Genomic DNA, 22,430 nt, shown 5'->3' on the forward strand with positions numbered 1-22,430 from the left:
AGATCCCTGATGGATCTCTGCTGCAAATCTGTTGTAGATTTATTTTATTTTTTTGTTTTTTCTTGTTTATTAATGTTTTCTTGTAGAACTAGATGGAAATGCAGAAGAGTTTGTTTGTTTTTGTGTTTTTTATGATTATTACACATAGAAATGAGAAGTAGCAAATGGCAAGAAAAGAGTCTGAAAATAAATAACAATATGCAGTAAAGTCAGAGTTGATACAAATCGTACCAGGCAGATCTCTGAATTATAGAGCCAAATAAAAGATCCAGTACATTTCCTCTAACAATGACGCCACAACTGGCTGATGAAAACAGGCTGATAAGATGCAAGAGTCTGCTGCTGAGTAACCGATTATTCTATGTATCCAAGTGCTGCAAATGACAGAGTACAGCTGCAAGTACGATTGCAAGAAATGGCAGTGTACGGCTGCTAGAATTCACCTCCCATACGCCAAAGAACATGCCCAACAAAACAAACTGTAGGCCCAAGTTGAAGCGGCGTCTACCTTCCTCCTGAATACTGTTGAAACTACTGACAAACCAATACCCAATGCTGCTGAGGGTTACGTCCCAGCCAGCAATTACCCTGGGGTTTGCGTCTTAGGATGCAAATCGCTCAAGCAGAGCAAATCTAAAAAGAAGTGTTTGAAAAATATGCATAATGATGAGAAATGGTGCCCATCTCCTTATAACCCCTTGCAAAGCAATTCGAACCCTAAAGTGACCCCCAATTGGCGTTGGCTATAAAAAATGAATTAAATCTTATTTTAAAGTGACCATGTCACTAGAAAATGACCTTTTTCACCATAGTAATAAATCCGTTCACCGAATTGCCCTGAGACCAAAGAGGAAGATTTAGAGAATTTCAAGACCTTTCCAATGGGCTATCATAACATGGGATACGCATTCAGATGAGGCCAAAATTCCCTTATTACTCCAAAATGGCTATTAATTTAGCCTTATTTAAATATTAAACGCTAACTTAGGAAATATTAAAAATATAACCCAAATAGCCACAAACTGCCCAACTGACATCACAAATCATAAAATCATCATGTCACCTGTCTGTGACTGAAGTCGGAAATCAAGGATCCATTGGCAGTCTCATCCCTAAAATCTAGGGATGCTCCTAAAATTTAGGAAACAAGCCCTATCCCTCTGAAACTGAACCCAAAGGGTCATCTCACGGAAACCTAGCCCTGGGCATGATCATACCTCCTAAAAAGTAGGAATGAACCCCATAAATGTAGGAACTGCCTCCTAAAAACAAGGAACGTCACCCAATTGATCAATACCCACCAGAAAACCCAGTCCCCAACACTGAATAACCATACTGGGTCTCTATCCAACCCTGTCAGCCTACAAGACCCCATAATAAACTGACTCACATGTCTCTGTTAGACTGAGCTAGAGTGGGGACATGACAGTCCTCCCCTCTCGGAGATGCTTGCCCACAAGCAACTGTAATGCAGGATGCTGTAAAATGCTCTCACCCTCCCAGGTGGCATCCTCTATGGGAAGATCTCTCCATTGAACCAAATACTCTCGAATCACCCGGCTTCTCAGCTGCCGTTCCCTCACCTCAAGAATCTCATCAGGGACCAAAATCAATTTACCTTCCTCATCCATAGGAGGTAATTCGGGTGAAACTATAATATGCTGTCCAAGGGCCTTTTTCAGGCAAGATACATGAAATACATTATGAACTTTGCTGCCATGTGGTAACTCAACCTCATATGCAACCACTCCCACTCGCCTGAGTATCCTGTATGGACCATAAAAACGTGGTTTGAGCTTCTCAGCTCCCCCCCTTTTTAGGGTGCTCTGTCGATATGGTTGTAAACGCAGAAAGACCATATCATCCACCTCAAATGCCCTCTCAATCCTGTGCCTGTCAGCGTACATCTTTTGCTGATTTTGGGCCTGCTGCAAATTCTCCCTAAGAGATCTCATGACATCCTGGTTCTCTTGTAACCAATCTTGAGCCAAGGGAACTCTACTGTCACCAAATGCCAAATCAGTGAAAGATAATGCCTCATATACATAGAGAGCTTTGAAAGACGTTATGCCAGTGGACATATGATGCGTAGTATTATAAAAATACTCGCCCAAATGCAGCCAATGCACCCATGCTTTTTGCTGCCCTGACACATAGTTACGCAAATATCCCTCCACCCATTTGTTAACTATTTCTGTCTGCCCATCCATTTGAGGGTGGTAACTAGTACTAGGTGTTAACAAAGTACCAGCTAGTGTAAAAAGTTCCTGCCAGAAGGAACTCATGAATCTGCTGTCCCTATCACTCATAATGGTCTTGGGAAGACCATGAAGTCTAAACACCTCCCTGAAGAACAACTCAGCCACCTGCGATGCTGTAAAATCTAATGCAATGGGAAAGAAGTGGGCATACTTCGTTAGCCTATCCACAACAACATAGATGCAATCTTTCCCCTGAACCCGAGTAAGACTTGTAATGAAATCCATGGAGATCCCTGTCCACTTCTGTTCCGGTATAGGCAAGGGCTGCAATAATCCCGCTGGGTAGGTATGCTCCGAGTTGTTCTGCTGACAAGTCATACACTCACGGACATGGTGTAAAACATCATTTTTGAGACCCTTCCAAGAGAATCTCTCATGTACCGCCCTGTAAGTCTTACCATATCTTGGGTGTCCGGCTGTAGGAATATCATGGAGAGCATGCAAAATTTGTTCCTTCAACTGAGAACCCGGAACAAGGTAAACCCTGTCTTTATAGTAGATAATATCATCTACCACACTGTATCTATCATCCATTATCAATCCCTCCATAATCTCACAAGCATGCTGATCTTTGGAGTATTCAACTAAAAGTTGAGCCTTCCAATCTGCTGAAATCTCGCTTAATGAACATAGGGCAGCCAATGAAGGTTTCCTAGAGAGTGCATCAACCACAGTATTATTCTTCCCCTTTATGAATTCGATATCAAAGTCATAAGCCTGAATTTTGCTAACCCATTTTTTTTGTCGATCATTGAGCTCTGTTTGATTTAGGAAATACTTCAGACTGTTATGGTCTGTTCTCACCACAAATTTACTGCCAACAAGATACTGTCTGAACTTGGCTAACGCATGCATAATAGCCAACATTTCCTTATCATAGGTAGAGTACAACTTTTCATTGTTTTGCAACTTCCTGCTCTCATAGGCAATGGGGTGTCTATTCTGCATCAACACCGCTCCTATACCCAAGCCCGATGCATCACACTCTAGGACAAATGGCTGTGAGAAATCAGGTAGTGCCAAAATGGGGCAAGTACTCATAACCTCCTTAAGTCTATCAAAGACCCCTTGTGCTTGTTCTGCCCATCTGAACGATCCTTTCTTTGTGAGATCTGTCAAAGGTGCTGCCAGCTGTGAGAAACCCTTCACAAATCTTCTATAATAAGCACACAATCCAAGGAATCCTCGTAACTCAGTAATGTTCCAAAGAACAGGCCAGTTCTGAATCGTCTGAATCTTCTCTTCATGCACCTTTACCCCCTCAGCACTGATCACATGACCCAAATATAACACCTCCCCCAATCCAAACTCACATTTGGAAAGCTTAGCAAATAGAGACTAACTCTCCATTATGCTAAGTACCTCCTCGAGATGTCTGAGATGGTCCTCCCAAGTACTGCTGTAAATCAATATGTCGTCAAAAAACACTAGAACCGATTTCCTCAACTGCTTGTTGAAGATATGATTCATAAAGGACTGGAAAGTAGCTGGTGCATTGGTAAGGCCAAAAGGCATTACCAGAAACTCATAGTGCCCATAATGACAATGGAAGGCGATCTTGTGTACATCCTCTGCTCGTACACTTATCTAATGATAACCTGAACGAAGATCAATCTTAGAGAAGTAGACAACCCCATGTAACTCATCTAACAACTCATCAATGCGCGGAATGAGATATATGTTTTTTATTGTCTTCTTGTTCAAAGCTCTATAGTCTACACTTATCCGTAGAGTCCCATCCTTCTTCTTAACAAGTACTATAGAAGAAGCAAAGGGGCTGGAACTAGGTCGAATGAAACCCATGTCCAATAGCTCATGAATAGTCTTCTCAATTTCATCCTTATAGGCTCTAGGATGACAGTAAGGGGTAGTAATCACTAGCTTCGCTCCATCCTCCAACTCTATACCATGCTCAAACCCTCTATCTGGTGGCACTCCAGGAGGTATATCACCAAACACTCTACTATGATGATCCATCACTGACTGAATGTCCACATGAAATACACGGCCATCCTGAGATATGGGTGTTTTGGATTTAACCAAACAGTGTGTAGCCCAAAGCACATCATTATGCCTAAGGATGGTCTCCATCTTGCGAGAAGTCACCTCCCTGGGTCCACCATCTGACGCTGCCCTCAAAATCACCTTCTGCCCGCTAGAAAGAAACTCTAACTGCATACGGTGGTGATCAATAATGTAACGCCCAATACCCTGTAACCATTGCATGCCCAAAACCACATCATAATCTTCTATGGGAAGCACATAGAAGTCATCAGTCAAAGTATAATCTCCCATCTGAATACTAAGCTGTGGAATCCGCTTGGTACAACCCAAAATGGCACCATCAGCCACCTTCACTCCAAAACCACCAAACTCCTCGTACTGTAAGCCCCGCCTCTCAACTAATTTTTGATCAATAAAGTTATGCGTAGCACCTGTGTCTACCAAACTGGTGATCCGCTTACCCTTAAGTGTACCTTTCAACCAGAAGGCATGAAACTTAGGATAACTGGAGAGGGTAGCCATAGCTACTTTAGCTGATGCCACAGGCTCAGCGGTGTCTAACTCCAACTGTGTCGGAAACTGCTCAACATCCTCTATATTATCCTCAATATCAGTATTAGGAACCTCCTCATCCCCTAACTCAGAAGTCACCTCAATCAAATGAATCTTTCCTTTACCCATGCAACGGTGTCCTGGTTCCCATGGTTCTTTGCAGGAAAAACACAACTTTTTCCTCCTCAATTCATTCCTCGTCTCCTGATTCATCCAAGGAGTTTTAGATGAGGTCCCTCCTTTGTTCTGTGTCGTATTGGCCTTTCTGTGCAAGCCGTGAATCTCTAAATGGTTTCTTATCTGCCTGATAAGAAGTGGGAACAGTATCCAATCTCAATGTCACATCAATAGCCTCCTTAAGAGTAGCTGGTTGGAAAGCACGTACCAATCCTTTTAGTCTATCCTGCAAACCCTCAATGAACAACATCACACTACGTTTCTGGGGCATATCCGGAACCATAACTGCAATATGCTCGAACTCATTAATATAGGCTTATGCATGACCAGTTTGTTTAAGGTGAGCCAACTCCCTGTAATAAAGTTCTGTATCCTTATGGTCAAATCGTGCAATGAGTCGCTCGGTGAACTCAGCATAGGAGTGAACTAAGGCGTGATCCTGGGTGACCAACCCATGGTGCCACCAATCATAGGCAATCCCTTCTAAATGCAACACAACAAACTGAATAGCCTCACGCTCAGGCATGGGCCTCAATGAAAGGTATATGTCCAGCTTGTGGACCCAAGCTCGTGCACTAGTGTCTCCTGAGCCATTATATGGGGCCAATGTAATCTTTCCAGTAGCTCTATTGAGGTCATAATTCTGCTGCTGTTGTGGTAGTCTATTACCACGATCTCCCCTGAACCTGGTTGTATCTCTACGCTGTGCACAATACTGGGGAAGAGGGAAGACATCCCTAACCTCAGGAGGTAGAGCTCTCCACTCAGCTGTGGCCGCCAAAATTGACTCCTGAAACCCCACTTCTGGTGGTTCCACCTGCGCTGGCCGTTCACCTGGTATGAATTGGGGAAGCAATGGCCTATTCGTAGTAGGTGTACGATGGCGATGCCTCCTATTGGAATGAAGGGAGCTCCCAACTGAAGAATGGGACTGATGGCTGTGCTGACTACCAGCCACTGAAACTGATCTACTTTGCCTGCCTCTTTGTCCACCCATCTCCAAACGCTCCAAGGTATCCTGTAACCTGTCTAGAGCCTGAGCGATCCTGGGCTAAGTAGTGAATAGGGTCCACACCATCTCTCTTTCTTCTGCCTCTGTAGGCATGCCGTTGCCAGCAGCACCCTGTGCCTCACCCATAGTTGGTATCTGTGCGTGTCAGGCGGCCTTTGCTTGCCACTGGTTTTTCCTGCGCTCGTAAAATCTGTGTATTTCTCCACCAGGATGCATAGATTTGTATTCAATCCACCAACTAGTGACTACTCAGATGCTGAAATGATTTATCAAAAACTTTTATCCAATACCCAGATGCCAAAATCTGTTGTGACAATTTCTCACAAACCCTACAGGTTGGCAGGATGTAGGCTCTGATACCACTGAAAGATCCCTGATGGATCTCTGCTGCAAATCTGTTGTAGATTTATTTTATTTTTTTGTTTTTTCCTGTTTATTAATGTTTTCTTGTAGAACTAGACGGAATTGCAGAAGAGTTTGTTTGTTTTTGTGTTTTTGATGATTATTCCACATAGAAATGAGAAGTAGCAAATGGCAAGAAAAGAGTCTGAAAATAAATAACAATATGCAGTAAAGTCAGAGTTGATACAAATCGTACCAGGCCGATCTCTGAATTATAGAGCCAAATAAAAGATCCAGTACATTTCCTCTAACAATGACGCCACAACTGGCTGATGAAAACAGGCTGATAAGATGCAAGAGTCTGTTGCTGAGTAACCGATTATTCTATGTATCCAAGTGCTGCAAATGATAGAATACGGCTGCAAGTACGGCTGCAAGAAATGGCAGTGTACAGCTGCTAGAATTCACCTCCCATACGCCAAAGAACATGCCCAACAAAACAAACTGTAGGCCCAAGTTGAAGTGGTGTCTACCTTCCTCCTGAATACTGTTGAAACTACTGACAAACCAATTCCCAATGCTGCTGAGGGTTACGTCCCAGCCAGCAATTACCCTGGGGTTTGCGTCCCAGAATGCAAATCGCTCAAGCAGAGCAAATCTGAAAAGAAGTGTTTGAAAAATATGCATAATGATGAGAAATGGCGCCCATCTCCTTATAACCCCTTGCAAAGCAATTCGAACCCTAAAGTGACCCCCAATTGGTGTTGGCTATAAAAAATTAATTAAATCTTATTTTAAAGTGACCATGCCACTAGAAAATGACCTTTTTCACCATAGTAATAAATCCGTTCACCGAATTGCCCTGAGACCAAAGAGGAAGATTTAGAGAATTTCAAGACCTTTCCAACGGGCTATCATAACATGGGATACGCATCTAGATGAGGCCAAAATTCCCTTATTACTCCAAAATGGCTATTAATTTAACCTTATTTAAATATTAAATGCTAACTTAGGAAATATTAAAAATATGACCCAAATAGCCACAAACTGCCCAACTGACATCACAAATTATAAAATCATCCTGTCACCTATCTGTGACTGAAGTCGGAAATCAAGGATCCACTGGCAGTCTCATCCCTAAAATCTAGAGATGCTCCTAAAATTTAGGAAACAAGCCCTATCCCTCTGAAACTGAACCCAAAGGGTCATCTCATGGAAACCCAGCCCTGGGCATGATCATACCTCCTAAAAAGTAGGAATGAACCCCATAAATGTAGGAACTGCCTCCTAAAAACAAGGAACATCACCCAACTGATCAATACCCACCAGAAAACCCAGTCCCCAACACTGAATAACCATACTGGGTCTCTATCCAACTCTGTCAGCCTACAAGACCCCATAATAAGCTAACTCACATGTTTCTGTTAGACTGAGCTAGAGTGGGGACATGACAAAGACCTTGCCAGTCGGAGAACGACAAAGCTTAAATTTGCTATAAAAAATCCTTGAACCAAGTAGTCAACATTTGAGGTGAAGGTCTACTCACTTGGGTGTAGCAGAATCAAGGTGATTCTTGTTCGTTGGCCAGAACTGATTTCCGAATCCTATCGGAGAAGTGGTAGGCTATCAAATGTTTCGATAAAAATGGTTGATTAGAATATACTGACTTTCATGTCTAAAAATTATATTTGGCAAAATAAGAAATTCATGGACGGAGGCTCATTGAAAACCCTAATAGAGAGAGCTTATAACAATGGCCCCGAAGAGCTCATTATTGTACATGTGCTAAAAGATGTTCTTTGTGCCTTGGCATTCTTGGCGAAGGTTTGATTCATGGGAACATATTGAAATGAAATCACACATCTATGTGGAGCTTTTTTTTAAAGAATATCGCTACAATTGTGGTAATATTCAAGGAAGAAGCAATGTTGTGAAACAGTTCACATACCAGGTCTGTGTTACGTGCCAAGAGATCTTAACGTGGGCAATCCAAAGATATTGTTTCCCAAAGGCTATTTCAAGCAACATGACTTCTGTACCTAAATAAGATGCAATGCTTCCTTTTCTGGAGCACTAGGTGCGAGGACCTATATTGAACAAAGTTTGGCCCTTGATATGCATGGGTTAATATCCACAAAACCTTCAAAAATTTTACACATTCCTCAAACCCATGACGAATACGATTGTTCTTATAGTAGCTAATTCAATCTATTCCACATTAAATGAAAAAGCAGATCTATATGAATCTGGGTTTTAGGGTCAAGGTGTTTTGCTCAGACGACTTCTTTCCTAACCAAGGCTAGTACCATCAATTTGAATGTCTTTTGTACACAATATGATGTATAGTCTTCTATGTTATATTCTACTGGCTCTTATTATGTCGTGTCATATATATGCAGTGATTATTTCTACAATTGATATGCATCTTTGTTTGCAGCATGCAATCTGGCTCTGATACTATGTTGAGTAACATAGATTGTTTTTTGCAAATGTACTAACATTGTCATTGTAATTGATAGCTTCCAATTGCAGATTTGAATCTCATATAAATATGAGTCATATAAATATGAGAGGAGACATGCCAATATGGTGTAATCATCATTTAATAATAATATATTAACATAAATAATAATATGTATAACAAAATAAAACAAGAGCTCTAGGAGAGCTTAAGTCCCTGCCTTATGTTATAGGTGAAATATATTACAATTTTTTAATAGTATAAAGTATTAAATATAAGTGCAAGAAGGAGATTTAAAATAAATAAATAAATTGTTCGGTATTAAGTAATTTTGAGGAAATTAACATAACAATGATGAATTAATTTAATATAGCAATGTTAAAAAATAATGTGAATTGATTAATAAGTGTATTGATTAATTTGATTTGATAATGTAATGATGAAAAATTCAAAAAATTAATAAGAAATATAAATATGATTTGTGAAGAAAATAAATTTATATTTGCGTTTAGATGTTACTTTGAATTTTGAATTAAAAATAAAATTACAAAAGCAATTTAGTGAGTTTTGAAAATTTTTGTCTAATTTTGACTTAAATATTACAATTAATTTAATTATTGTTTAATTGAATTTATTTTAATTATATTTATTTTTAACTTTCCCGTAATCTGAAGTTTTTTATTGGCTGAGTTGAATTTTGCGAGAGATTTTATTATTTTTTCAATTGAAAAAAATAACAATTATAGAATTTCTAAAAGTTTTTGAAAAGTTTTTTTTGAAGAGTATCGAATATACCGTTTTCTGTTTAAACGATCCTCTGTATGAACATATGAATCTACAAATACCATGGTTTTCCCAAAGCTATGATTTAGCTAAAGATCGCTACTTTGTACCCAAGATACAAGGAAATGGACGTTTTAATCACAAAGTTAAATAGTTGTACATTCAGATCATGTTGATGAGTAAGTTAAAATAACTAGCCATGAGGCCAATGTCCCATCAAAACATTTTCCTATTTAATTGTCTACCTAACCTAAAATTTGATTGATGCATTTAGAATTTCCAATAGAAGACATCTCTCCCTTTGATGAATTAGGGTTTCTTCACTGTTCTCAACGCTAAACTTTTCTACACAATGCCCGTTAATTATTGGAACATGTCTCTTAGATATGATCCTCAAAATAAAATAATGATTAGAAAAAGAAAATCTCCCACATACATCATTTCAGAGGAAAAAAAATGCAAGTGAATAAATAAGCATTTCTTTAGGCATTGAAAATTGTGCATAAACTGTGATGGAACTAATTAGGATTTTCCGTTAATTGGTGTATGGTGTCTCTAAGATTTGATCCTTCGAAATCACAATTAAAGTTTTTTGCCAGGCGTATATAAAAACAATCCTTTTTAATCTTTGAAGATTGTGCAATGTAATGGCTTCCGCTTGTCAGAAATATGATTTCTTCAAATGGTATAGCCACCCACAACAATCGAGGAGGGGATATGAATTTAAGAAAATAAGGGAAAAAAAAAAAGACGAGAAGATTGAACAAATTATTAAGTTAATATGATTAGAAAAAATAGAATGGAGGCAAATATTAATTTTATATTCTCTATAATAATAAAAGAATTTTAAATTGCTTTAATCTTTTATTCACCCCCTTAAATTTTGTACCTGTCGTTCACTTCAAAGATACCGTGTGATGGGTTAATCAAAGATAAATATAACTTAGGAGCAGGTTAAATGATGGGGTATGAGGTGTAAAGGAAGAACGTCGTAGAAAGTTAGGAGCTACATGTGCTGAGCAGTTGAGAACTAGAAGTACAATCTCAACAAAGTTAAATAGTTGTACATTCAGATCATTCAACTGCATTAATAATTGTACCGGCTGCCATCAACTTACAATCTTGTCAGCTCTGCCTCGGGATGTTGATTTTTGTTCAATAATAATATTCATAAAAATGAATAAAACCATAGCAAAATAGTGTCAGCCAATCATAAATTTGTAATTAATATATAATAATTTCATTTTTTTAATATAACTCCTCAAACTTTGCAATATGACAGGTGGTTACCAAGAAAAAAGAAATAAAGGGGGGTGAAAAGAAAACATTAGTTCCCTGCCTTTTAAAAGGCAGGGACTAATAAAAATATAAATATCTATATATATAATATACTATATATTGTATACAATTATATATTATTTAACATGGATGAGTATATATAGGAAATGATGATATATCAATAGCAATAATGTATCTTAGATCGAATCAATCCGACTGAAGCTACAACCTTAACAAGTGTCAGCAATCTTTTGAATTCCTGTATCTATATATGTGTGTGTGTATACATGTATAAATACACACACACACACACACACACACATATTCATACATGTATACAGTATGTCCACACACACACACACACACACATATAGGAATTCAAAAGATTGCTGACACTGGCTCCTAGAAACAATCTCACTCTCTCTCTCTCTCTCACACACACACACACACACACACACACACACACACAGATATATATGTATTTATATATACTGTATATAGAGATATACACACACACACACACAGAGATATATGTGTGTGTGCATGTATAACTTTTTAGGAACAGTGTTAGCAACGGTTTTGTTTCATAGAGGATGTAATTTTGTACTACGATTTTTTTTTTAATCCATGAAAATTGCATTATTGGAATTTACTAATTTTAAGGTTTATAAGGAGTTTGATAATGCATGTGCTTAGAGAAGAAAGCTTTCAAAGTTTTTTTGAAACTTGTGTTAATATGCCTTTATTTCAATCCTGCAGGTGTATTGCCACAAATTCATTTTTCATTCTGAACATGCTTCAGGTACTTCATGCTCTAGTCTTTTGTGTGATTTATGGCAAAAGTATTTTAATCTTGCAGTAGGGTTTTTGAGGGTTATTGCAAATATAGTCTATGGGAAAGGAATTAGTTAATCTAGACGTTGTTCTGAAACTGCTGACAGTTTCAGTTTTGCCAGTCATTTTAGGTAAAGTAGCTTGTCAGTTAAGCAAGTGAAAGCAGATACGGTAGCTTTCATCTTTGCCATAAACCTGACTGATTGCACTATTTTATCCTCAACAGACTTTTGAACCTCCATTTGACATGAACCAAGATGTGTTTGCTGAAACACACATGAATTATCAATGTTCTCATGGTATAGTGCCTCAATCAGCAGGACAACAAACACTGCTTGAATCCAGTAAAACAATGGACAATATGGAACAAAATTCAACTCTTCTGGAGACATTTCATACAAATGTTGGTATTCAGAGAATGCCGGACACTATTCTGCAAGAGCAAGCAAGTGGAAATGCTAAAAGTAATGAAACAGTAGATACTGAGGTCAATATGTTTGGTGAAAGCAACCTCTGCCAAGTTCCATCTATTTCAACCGATCATGAAACCAAGTCATACATGCAATATGATGCCAAATTAAATGCTGATTTTGGTGAGGGAAACAAGAACACATCAGTTCCAGCCTATGATCATGATTTAATAACCATTGGCAGGGATCAGGCTTCATATGCAACATGTGAGTCAACAATGCTTGATCACATGGTAAGTAGTGGTTGCTCTGGGGGTGAATCAAATGTTTCTGGAAACAGAATTAGAGAAACTTATAATCACCAATCAACATGTTGTTCGGTCCCAGCATCAAATGGAGAGGTATGGGTTGCATGTTTCTATGATTCCTTAAAAACAGGTTTATAAATTAGAAAAAGTTTCACAAAAATTGAGATTGGTGATCGCTTACTTTGAATGACATTTTTATATTTTCATGAATGACACCTTGATTATCACTTTCATTCAACATGTTCAATTCATCATTCTTTTTCAGTTTCTCTTATCTTTATTCCAAGTTTTATACAGATGTATTTCTTTTCAAAACAGTCTGAATCACATCATTGACAAATTCGTCCTTTTCATCTTCCTACCCCTGAATTTCAAGAAAATAGGTTTTAATCGAAGTCATTACATGTTTGATTTCATGGAATTAAAAATTTGAAACAAGTATATCAATTGAATTAATTCAAGAAAAGATATGGTGATTAAGCTTGAATAACGTATTTTTTTCTTGTATTTTTATTATAAGAAATAAATTCACAAGATTTTTGAAATAAGTTAACATTACAAAATTGTAATCAGACTGCAAAATTATACAGAAGGATGACCATGCTTATAAACCACAACAAACCTAGCAAAGTTAAACAATAAAAACATATGAAATTAGTTTCACAATTTTAAAATCTATTACATTTTATAAATATATTGATATCCAAAATTTTTCAATAAAAAAGAAGGTTAAACTAGGAAAATTGAACATTGGAAATTGTAACTTAAATAAAAATCATCAACTAAAATAAGTTTTAGATAAAATTCTAAAAATAAAAAACACAATATAAAGTTTAATACTAATACTTTTAAATTAATTGTAAAATGTATGAACTAATAATATTAATATTTATGATAATACCTAATGTAAGCAGTATTTATCATAATGTTTAATAATTTTTTTTTTTTCAATCAGTATATTGCGGGCAGAACCTACTCCCTTTATATTGACAAAATGAGAGTACAAAAACCAGAGGATAGTTTGGTATTGGGAGATATCAAAGGCTTTTTTGGTCACATGAAATGTTTTCCTCCCTCAGGTAAGCAAAAATTGTCAAAACATGTGATCATCAGTATTCCTATATTAGCTACCGCAAAATAGAGTAGTTTGTATTATGCATAACAGCCAAAATTATCATTATGATCTGTATTCTTAACACAAAAGGAAACAAAGATAAGACCAGATTATTAATGCTGAAAAAAAGACCCCCAAGGGTCAAGGGGACTGTTGAACTAAAGAAAAAAGGTGTAATGTTCTCTTTTTGGACATTAGAGAATTTAAGTCAAATGCATAAATTAATTTTGAGCGAATTAATTGGAGCTTAAGGCGGATTATTTTAAGACATTTTTAATATTAGAAAGGTGTTCATATGGTCACAAAAGGGGAAGAAGATGAAAGATAGAAGAGGGAAGGTGAAGAGTCACAATTCAATATTAATGAAGGGGGAGGAGCTCATTTGCATCTAGGCTTGGATATTGATTTGTTTTGAGTTTCTCTTGGAGAAATCTGTGAAGTGTTCAGCTTCATATTCAGAACCTAAGGACAGAAACCTTTAGGCTCAAATCGTCAGATCAAACGCCAGCATGGTTCAACATCGGTCGTGAATTCACATCAGAGTTCACATTCGGAGTTTCCGGGTCATTTCTATGCATTTCTAATCTGACTATTGTTGCTGTTTCTAAGATTAGATTTCCTATGTGTGTTATTGTATTGTTGGTTTATAATACAATAACATTCTGAAGTATTTTATATGAGTATTTTACTGGTTTTTGTTGGTTTAAATTGCATAAATTATCTACTGTATTTTGAAATTATTTGCGAAAAAATATCCAGTGGGGTATTACAAAAGTCTAGCCCAAAGCAGGGACACTAAATGATGCCCAAGGAAAAACAACAATAACAACCAGAGCGAGCAAGCAATAACAAAGAATGTAAGAGGGGGAGGGGTCCACAAGAAGACCTCTAGAACCCTACTAAAAAACCAAAACACTAAAGAAGAACCCCAAAACAAAAGGATAAGCTGGGGGTTGGTTGGGTGTTCAGAGTGTCTTTGAGACTTCCTGTGAGAGGAAGAATGGGAAAGTCACCTCTGAAGATAACTCCTTTCGGGTATCATGGATCTGGAATGATTGGAAGGAAGGGGACCATGTTGACACTTGGTACCATGCATTGATTGAAGCTTAGAGAAAAAGAAGGTGATAAGGTGACAAAGATTGCGACCTGATCAAAAGTTGATGCTGGAGTGAATGGTCACGAAGTCTAATGGCTTCTTGAAGGCATCTTTAATTAGTATACTTGAGAAAAGTGGAGAGAGATTAGACCCTTTTGAATAGATAGTTTAATATCCATCTAATCTTATAATATCTAGGACTCTAGAAGATGATATAGAACCTGAAGTACTTGACTACCTTTACAATTGCATAGATGTTCTTCATTAGTGAATATTTCAGCTCATGCAACTTGAGCACGAAGCTTGTGCATGCAATAGGAGATTCAATATCTTCAACATTCTTTTGCACGAGAATGGCTGACATAGTGTCTTTAGAAGAATAGATGTATGTGACGAAGCTCTTCGTGTAGTCAAGGAAAACTAACACAGGCGCTTGCACTATTGCTTCTTTGATCTCTTTGAAAGTGGCCTTTCATTGACACTCCAACAAAAAACGACTGCTCCCTTTATCATATCTAAGATAAGACAAATTATCTTTGCAAAGTATGAAAAAACCTTGACAAGAAATCACCTTTCTAAAGAAAGAGTGAATGACAATCTTGTTGGTAGGAAGTGATAGACTTTGGATTGGCTTGACCCGTCAAGATGAACTTTTATTCCTTCTTTAGACAAGATGTGTCCAAGAATCTTGCCTTCTATAAGCCCAAAAATGGACTCCTTGAGATTGAGGGAAATTTGGTGCCGACGATATCTCTCAAACACTTGCATCAAATGGATAAATAATCTTACCTCTATTTGGAGAAAACAACAAGATCATCAAGATAAATGATGATGAATTTATCTTTAATGTTGTGGAATGCCAAGCCGATTGCTTGTTGAAAAGTGGCGCACACATTTATCACCCTGAAGGGCATTCTGTTGTGAGGAAATGTACCTTATTGAGTTGTAAACACTTTATTATATTGGTTATCTTCCTTGACTTTGATTTGGTTGTAGCCCAAAAAAAAGTCTAGCATAGACAACATCTGAGAACGAGATGTTGGAAGCACATGATCCATGGTAGGCAACAAGTAGTTATCTTTTAAGGAGGCTTGATTCAAATTGCCAAAAACCACTTAATTGCAGATTTTACTATTCTTCTTCCATACTAAAATGATGTTGGCTAAGCACATAGAATGTTGGATAGGAAAATCTATTCTGGCATCCAACACCTTTTGAATTTCTTACAAGATGGTGTAAGAGAGCTTTGGATTGTATTGGCACTGCTTGTGCTTGTATGGAGCAGCACCTATCTTGAGGGGTAGCCATTTTGTACCACCTTGGAATGATAATATTTCAAATCATCATAGGAATATGCCAACACATCCATGTATTGACATAAGAGGCCAATGAAGTGTTCTCCTTTTTCCAACGTACAACACTTACCAATATTTGCAAATTTTGAATCAACAATTGAACCAAGATTCCATTTTATAACTAGATTTAACGTCTTGTTGATTTTTGACATAACAATTATGTTTGTCAAACAGTCACTCTAATGAGATCAAACTTTGGGAATTTTACTGCCCTTGAGCTGTATGAACTCTTCACTTGTCTCTGGATCATTTTCAAAATATTTGTATGAGGAGGCAAGCTACTTCCTTCAAAATACAATGCATCAAAATTATCTTGTCTCTAGAAAATTGATAATTTGATGATCATCATTGAAGATTTGCTAGTGATCAGAGTTGTCAGAAACACTTAGGCAGTATACTAGCCAAATGATGTACATATCTTGCTTAAAACTCTTATGAGGAATTAAGAGCCTAGCTGAGGTAGTGAAAGAATTAGTTTTATCATTAAATTGCATTGGAACCATAGAAATATTGAAAGCATTTTCCATATTAAATTTCTTTAGTGCTTAAGCCTCTCGTTCCTTGTTTGATACCGATTCTGTACTTGACATACCACAAGCTCAGTATCACCTTGGGCATGTAAGTTTGAAATCCATTTACTTTGTGTAGCTTCAATACCTAACAAAAAATCTTTATATTCAAGTGTGTTGGTGTTAGCAAACTGCAATTTTTAAGAATAGAGGAAAAACTTTCCTTGTGGGGAAATCAAAACAATCTTGACACCATAACTGGTTGATGCACAACTACCATCAAAATCTAATATCCAAACATCACTAGAACTAGAAGTGCTTGCACCATCATATGGTTGGGAAGAACTGGTGACATCATCACTCTCCATGGTGGAGGCATAGCTTTTTTAGCCATGGTAGAAGATTTCATAGAAACAACATCAGCTGCTTGGTCTTCACTTGCATCAATGAATTTATCACTATGTGAAATACTTGATGCCATGGATGCATTTGAAGACCAATTCTTAGCAAATTTGAAGCTTCATTGATAAAAAGATAATAATTCCACATTCTGAGTGTGAGGATTATCAGATTTAAAAACGGTGTAGTTGGTCTCTCTTACAAGATGTAGTTTTTGCATGTTACGCTTAAGAGGTATTTGTACTTCAGACATGTCCATGTTAAGTTCTCCACCCATATGCTTGTAGAAATTATGACCAAGTAACATTCCATAGGGAGAAGGAACATCTCCCGCCAAGATAGACATTTTGATTTTCTTTTCAAGGAAGGACACGAGTACAACCTTTGTGTCCTTGATTGCTCCCGAAGAGGCACTTGCTTATTCTCTATGGAATAGGAATTTCTAAAGGTCTTTGTCAAGGTAAGGCCCAATGCATCAACCACTTTGGTTGTAACTTGTAATATCCCCTTTGTTTCATAATAGTAAGTGAGAGTACAAGGTGAATAGAGTTCATCTTGGCAATAGGAGCAAAGTTCTCGGAGTAATCAATACCCTCATCTTGTGAAAACCCCTCGCAATAAGATGTGCTTTGTACTAATCAATAGAACCATTTGCAACATACTTGGTATGGTACACCCACTGACACTGTACCAACTTTCTTTCTTTCGGAAGATGACGAAGATCCCAAGTGTGGTTCATCAAAGAAGAGTACTTCGTATGCATAATCCCAAGTTGAGTGTCCTGTCACTTGCGAAAAACCTGTGGATCATCTAAAATGGCACAACTTAATATCTAGTTCCAAATGTTTGAGCACGAGTGTGATGAGAGTCAAAAGGATCTCTTGCCATAGGTTGAGTTGCATTGACAGTATCACAAGCCCACTTGGGCACTCACTGAACATATGGTGGAGGTGGGGAAGGTGGATCATCATTAGGATCCCTCAGAGGATAAATAATCCTATAGAGGAGAAGAGGAAGTACTAGGTAGCGATGGAGAAGGTGGTGAGGGAGACTCTATTTAAGGATAACGCTCATCAAACTAGATATCTCGCCAAAACAAGACCTCTCTGGAATCAGGATCAAACAAACTCTACGCCTTCTGTCATGTCCCCTTTTTAGCGACACAATTCCTACAGTAGATTTGCCTATCATCGACTCTCGTAGGCAAATGATTTTGGAGAGAGAGTCATCTTGCCAGAAGATTGCATTTTGCTACATCCAGTAAATGGGGCCTATATGTTCTAATGATGAATTAAGATTGCACTTTTAATTTAATAAAGTTATTTAATTTGTTTTATAAAGTTATTTGATAATAAAAGTGCATTATAATAAGATATTATAAAAGACGATTCCGGAAGCTTCCAGTGACTTCTCAAAAAAGTGAATAAATAGAGGACAAGAGGCACCCATTTGGACAAGCGGTTTTGTGGATTCGACTTCTATTCCAATTGGAGCAATTTGTAGTCATTGGTCTGCAAATTTCCATTAGGTCTTTGGGAACGAAAACTCCCTTGGATCTGCATAACTGAGGAGGTGAAATATCTTCTGAAGGGTTGCACATTGGAGGTGGTCTTCAGCCATTTCATGTTGGGCTTATTTGTGTATACAGATTATTTGAAGGGTGACGATTTTGGAGTCCTGAGAATTGGAGAATTTGAAAGGAAGCTGGGAAGATATTAACCCCTCATATCTGTTCCGACTTAATGCTGATTAATGCAATATCACCCTTGAACCCAGACGAATCAGCTCTACCAAGAAAAAGGTCACCGTTTGCAAGCTGGAAATTATAATTAAAAATCGCACCAGTCATACAAGTACGGCAGCAAGGACAGAGCAGAATCATTATCCAAATTTTGATCATCTTCAGCACAGGATTGAGTTCAGGCCAGTTCCGTCATTTTCAGACAGCGATTATAATAAACAAAGCATCCAAATCCGTGCGGCAGTTGGCATTACTTCAGCGACATTAGTGTTTACGCAGGTTGTAGAAGGGCAAGCTATAAATAGTTCAGAGTCCAAACTCCATCATTCGAATCCGCAGGATCTGCAGTTAGGTTTGGTGCGGCCTTGGAGTGCATGCGCATGATAAGTCATGAGGACTACAATCCAGGTTTTTCGGTATTGCCTTAATTATATACATTTGGCTCTCTTCAGTCTTGACGCTGTTATTAGATTGCTATAAAACATTGATTGGACATGTTGTTACCATTAAGAAAATTGTAATTCGATCTGTCCTCAAATACTAATTATAATAAGATTTTCTTAATATCGCTGGAGCTACTATTATTCATTGTAGTTTTTATATCTACCTTATTTGGCACATTTCTTTAAGACATTACAACCCTACACATTTAACGGTTGCATGCCAAGTATTTGACGAATTGTCACAGTTCAGTATAGTTTCTTTTAATAACTCTTGTAATAAGGGTCATCTCAGTGGTATCAGAGCAGTGTTCCTGCGATCCTGTTGGGTAGAACATCTTATGCAACCATATTCCAAATATTATATTCGCAGAAGAGCAACACTTAAGGGTGAACAAAAATTCAGAGATATGGGTGAGAGACAGTCATAGAGTCCACCTAGATTTCCCAGAGTTGATGACGATGAGACCAGAGAGTTTTATAGAATCATGACTACCGGACAGCAAGAAATAGCTCAGTCACTACAAGCTTTGACTACCATAATGGAGAGAGTTGTTCAGCCCAAGGTTCAGGAACAAGGTAGAGGTACACCTGATCATGATAATAGAAGTATGGCAGGCTCACAAGGTGCTCCTAGGCGCAGATCATGGACAACAAATAGGCCTACTCGTCCCACCTTCCTAAGGGAGGAGGCTCAGGAAATAGGAGAAGACGATTTGCCAGATGATTTTCAGGATGATCTCAGAGCTGCTACTGCAGAATGGTAGGCATTACCACCACATATGCGTGAACTATTGAACTTTGATCGCTATCTGAACCAAAGGAGAGAGCATATGAGGAGTAGCCATCAGAATAGGAGGTCTAGAGGAGGTCATGATAGTGAGTTGCAGCGAGCTGCTAGCAAACTCACTTTACCATCTTTCGATGGAAGTGGTTAGATGACAGCACAGGCATGGATTCATAAGTTGGACACCTTCCTAGCCTTAAGGCCTATGTCTGAGATAGATGCCATCAGGTACGCCACTTTGCATTTGGAAGGTGCAGCTCATGATTGGTGGTCACACGGGATGGTTACTTTGCAGCACAATTAGGTGACATCTTACCAAGACTTTGTGGATAGATTGGTCGAGCGTTTTGATAAAAAGGATCCAGAGGTTTATTTTCGCGACCTCGCACAGTTAAGACAGTCAGGCAATTTGGAGGTTTATATTAGTGAATTTCAGAGGTTGTCAGTTATGGTCCAGGATGTGTCTGAGAGACGGTTGGTTATCTTATTCATAGAAGGATTGTCCGAACCCCTTAAGGGTTGGATTAAGGCATTTGATCCACCAACACTTCAGGAGGCCATGAGGAAAGCACGGAGTATGGAGCTTACAACACCTTCTAGCAGGTTCACTTCCAGAAGTACTACTTCTTTCAGAGACACTAAGAAGTTTGATAAGAATAAAGGGAAGAGTATTGATACCAAAGGAAAATCTACTACACCCCTGGATACAGAAGCATTAAACGACTTGCGCAGGAAGAAACTATGCTTTTATTGCAAAGGCCCATATGACAAGGACCATGATTGTCCTTTGAGACCTAAGGGAAAGGCCAATAGAGTTATGTGGGCATGTTACGAAGGATCAAATTCTGACAGTACGGCAAATGAGGATGATCACAGTAGTTGAGAACCTGAAGGAGAAACAGGAAATTCAGAGCGAAAAGAGGAACCTGAATTGCATTTACAGCAGGGGCGTTTGTCTAGCATTCAGCAGGAGGGATCCTTTAGGTTACGTGGTGTTGTAGCAGGACAGAAGGTGATCACATTGGTTGATACAGGTGCTACGCACAATTTCATTGATACACGATTGGTTGAACGCTGTGGTATTAAGACAGAGGAGTTTGAGGGTCTCTGAGTACAGGTTGCTGATGGTTACACTCTTAAGTGTAACAGGATGGTTAGAGACATGCCCTTACGCTTGAATAATTATGAGTTTAAAGCAGATTACCATGTGGTCAATATGGGCGACTTGGATATTGTTTTGGGTATGGCATGGTTACGTTTATTGGGTGAAGTCACTTTTTGACTCAAGGATATGGAGATCAAGTTTGAATTAGATGGGAAACAACATGTGTTGAGAGCTATCAGGAATAGTGACATCCGAACTATTTCTCTCAGACGATTGGAAAGATTGGTGAGTTATAACGATATTGAATGGGCAGCCATGTGTACTCTCATGCCTACCAAGGAGGAACAACAAAGGACAGAATATCATCCAGACATCCAGATATTGAGGGAAAAGTATAGTAAGGTATTCAGTGATATTCCACCTGGTACACCACCGGATAGAGGGGTTGAGCATATCATTGAATTAGAAGAAGGTGCTACACCAGTGATGATTACTCCATACAGGCATCCAAAAAGGCTTAAAGATGAAATAGAAAAGACCATTAAGGAACTTCTTGCTATGGGACATATCAGACCCAGTAAGTCTCCTTTTGCTTCTTCAGTAGTTTTGGTAAAAAAGAAAGATGGTTCTCTACAGATGTGCATTGATTACATAATGCTGAATAAGAAGACCATTAAGAATAGATATCCTATTCCACGGATTGATGAGCTGATAGATGAACTACATGGGGCATGCTACTTTAGTAAGATACACTTGAGATCCGGTTACCACCAGATTAGAGTCAGAGAACAAGACATAGAGAAGACTGCCTTCAGATGTCATTGTGGACACTTTGAGTTTGTAGTGATGCCATTCGGGTTGACCAATGCACCAACTACTTTTCAGTCCACCATGAATAAGGTCTTCCATCATCAGCTGAGGAAATTTGTGTTGGTTTTCTTTGATGATATCTTGGTATATAGTCGGACATGGCGTGAGCATATGGGGCATTTAGAGACAGTATTGAATACCTTGCAGGCAGAGTTCTTGTATGCCAAAGAGTCCAAATGTGATTTGGGCATGACCGAGTTATTATACTTAGATCATATTATCAATAGAGAAGGAGTACGAATGGATCCTGATAAGATTTGTGCTATCGTGGAGTGGCCTATTCCTGAGAACTTGACCCAGCTGAGAGGATTCCTTGGTTTATGTGGCTTCTATCGTAGATTTGTTTGCGGATATTCGCGACATGCGGCTCCTATGACAGATTTGCTCAAAAAAGGAGCTTTCGTTTGGACAGCAAAGGCACAGGCTTGTTTTGACAGATTTAAGGAGATCATGACTTCATGCCCGGTACTAGCATTGCTCGATTTGTCAAAGCCATTTGAACTTCAGTGTGACGCCTCAGGAGATGGTATTGGGGCTGTTTTGATGCAGAACAAACACCCTATTGCATATGAGAGCAGGAAACTCCGTGGGC

The 22,430-nt window shown here is 38.3% G+C and overlaps 1 protein-coding gene across 8 annotated transcripts in view; it reads left to right on the plus strand.

Moving 5' to 3' along the window:
• LOC149538940 (carnosine N-methyltransferase-like) overlaps nt 1–22,430 on the plus strand; it is a 197,141-nt gene that overhangs the window by 53,841 nt on the left and 120,870 nt on the right. For all 8 annotated transcript variants that reach the window (XR_016356144.1, XR_016356143.1, XR_016356142.1 and 5 more), the window contains exons 4-5: nt 11,630–11,672; nt 11,931–12,515. Coding sequence is in view for 3 of the 8 variants with exons in the window: in XM_089800332.1 (XP_089656458.1) it covers nt 11,630–11,672; nt 11,931–12,515 (628 nt within the window). In the remaining 5 variants the exon portion in view is untranslated. The remainder of the gene's footprint in view (nt 1–11,629; nt 11,673–11,930; nt 12,516–22,430) is intronic.

The sequence above is a fragment of the Cupressus sempervirens genome, chromosome 9, assembly GCF_028749045.1.
Source record: "Cupressus sempervirens isolate cs-2001-9-10 chromosome 9, ASM2874904v1, whole genome shotgun sequence".
Lineage (NCBI taxonomy): Eukaryota > Viridiplantae > Streptophyta > Pinopsida > Cupressales > Cupressaceae > Cupressus > Cupressus sempervirens.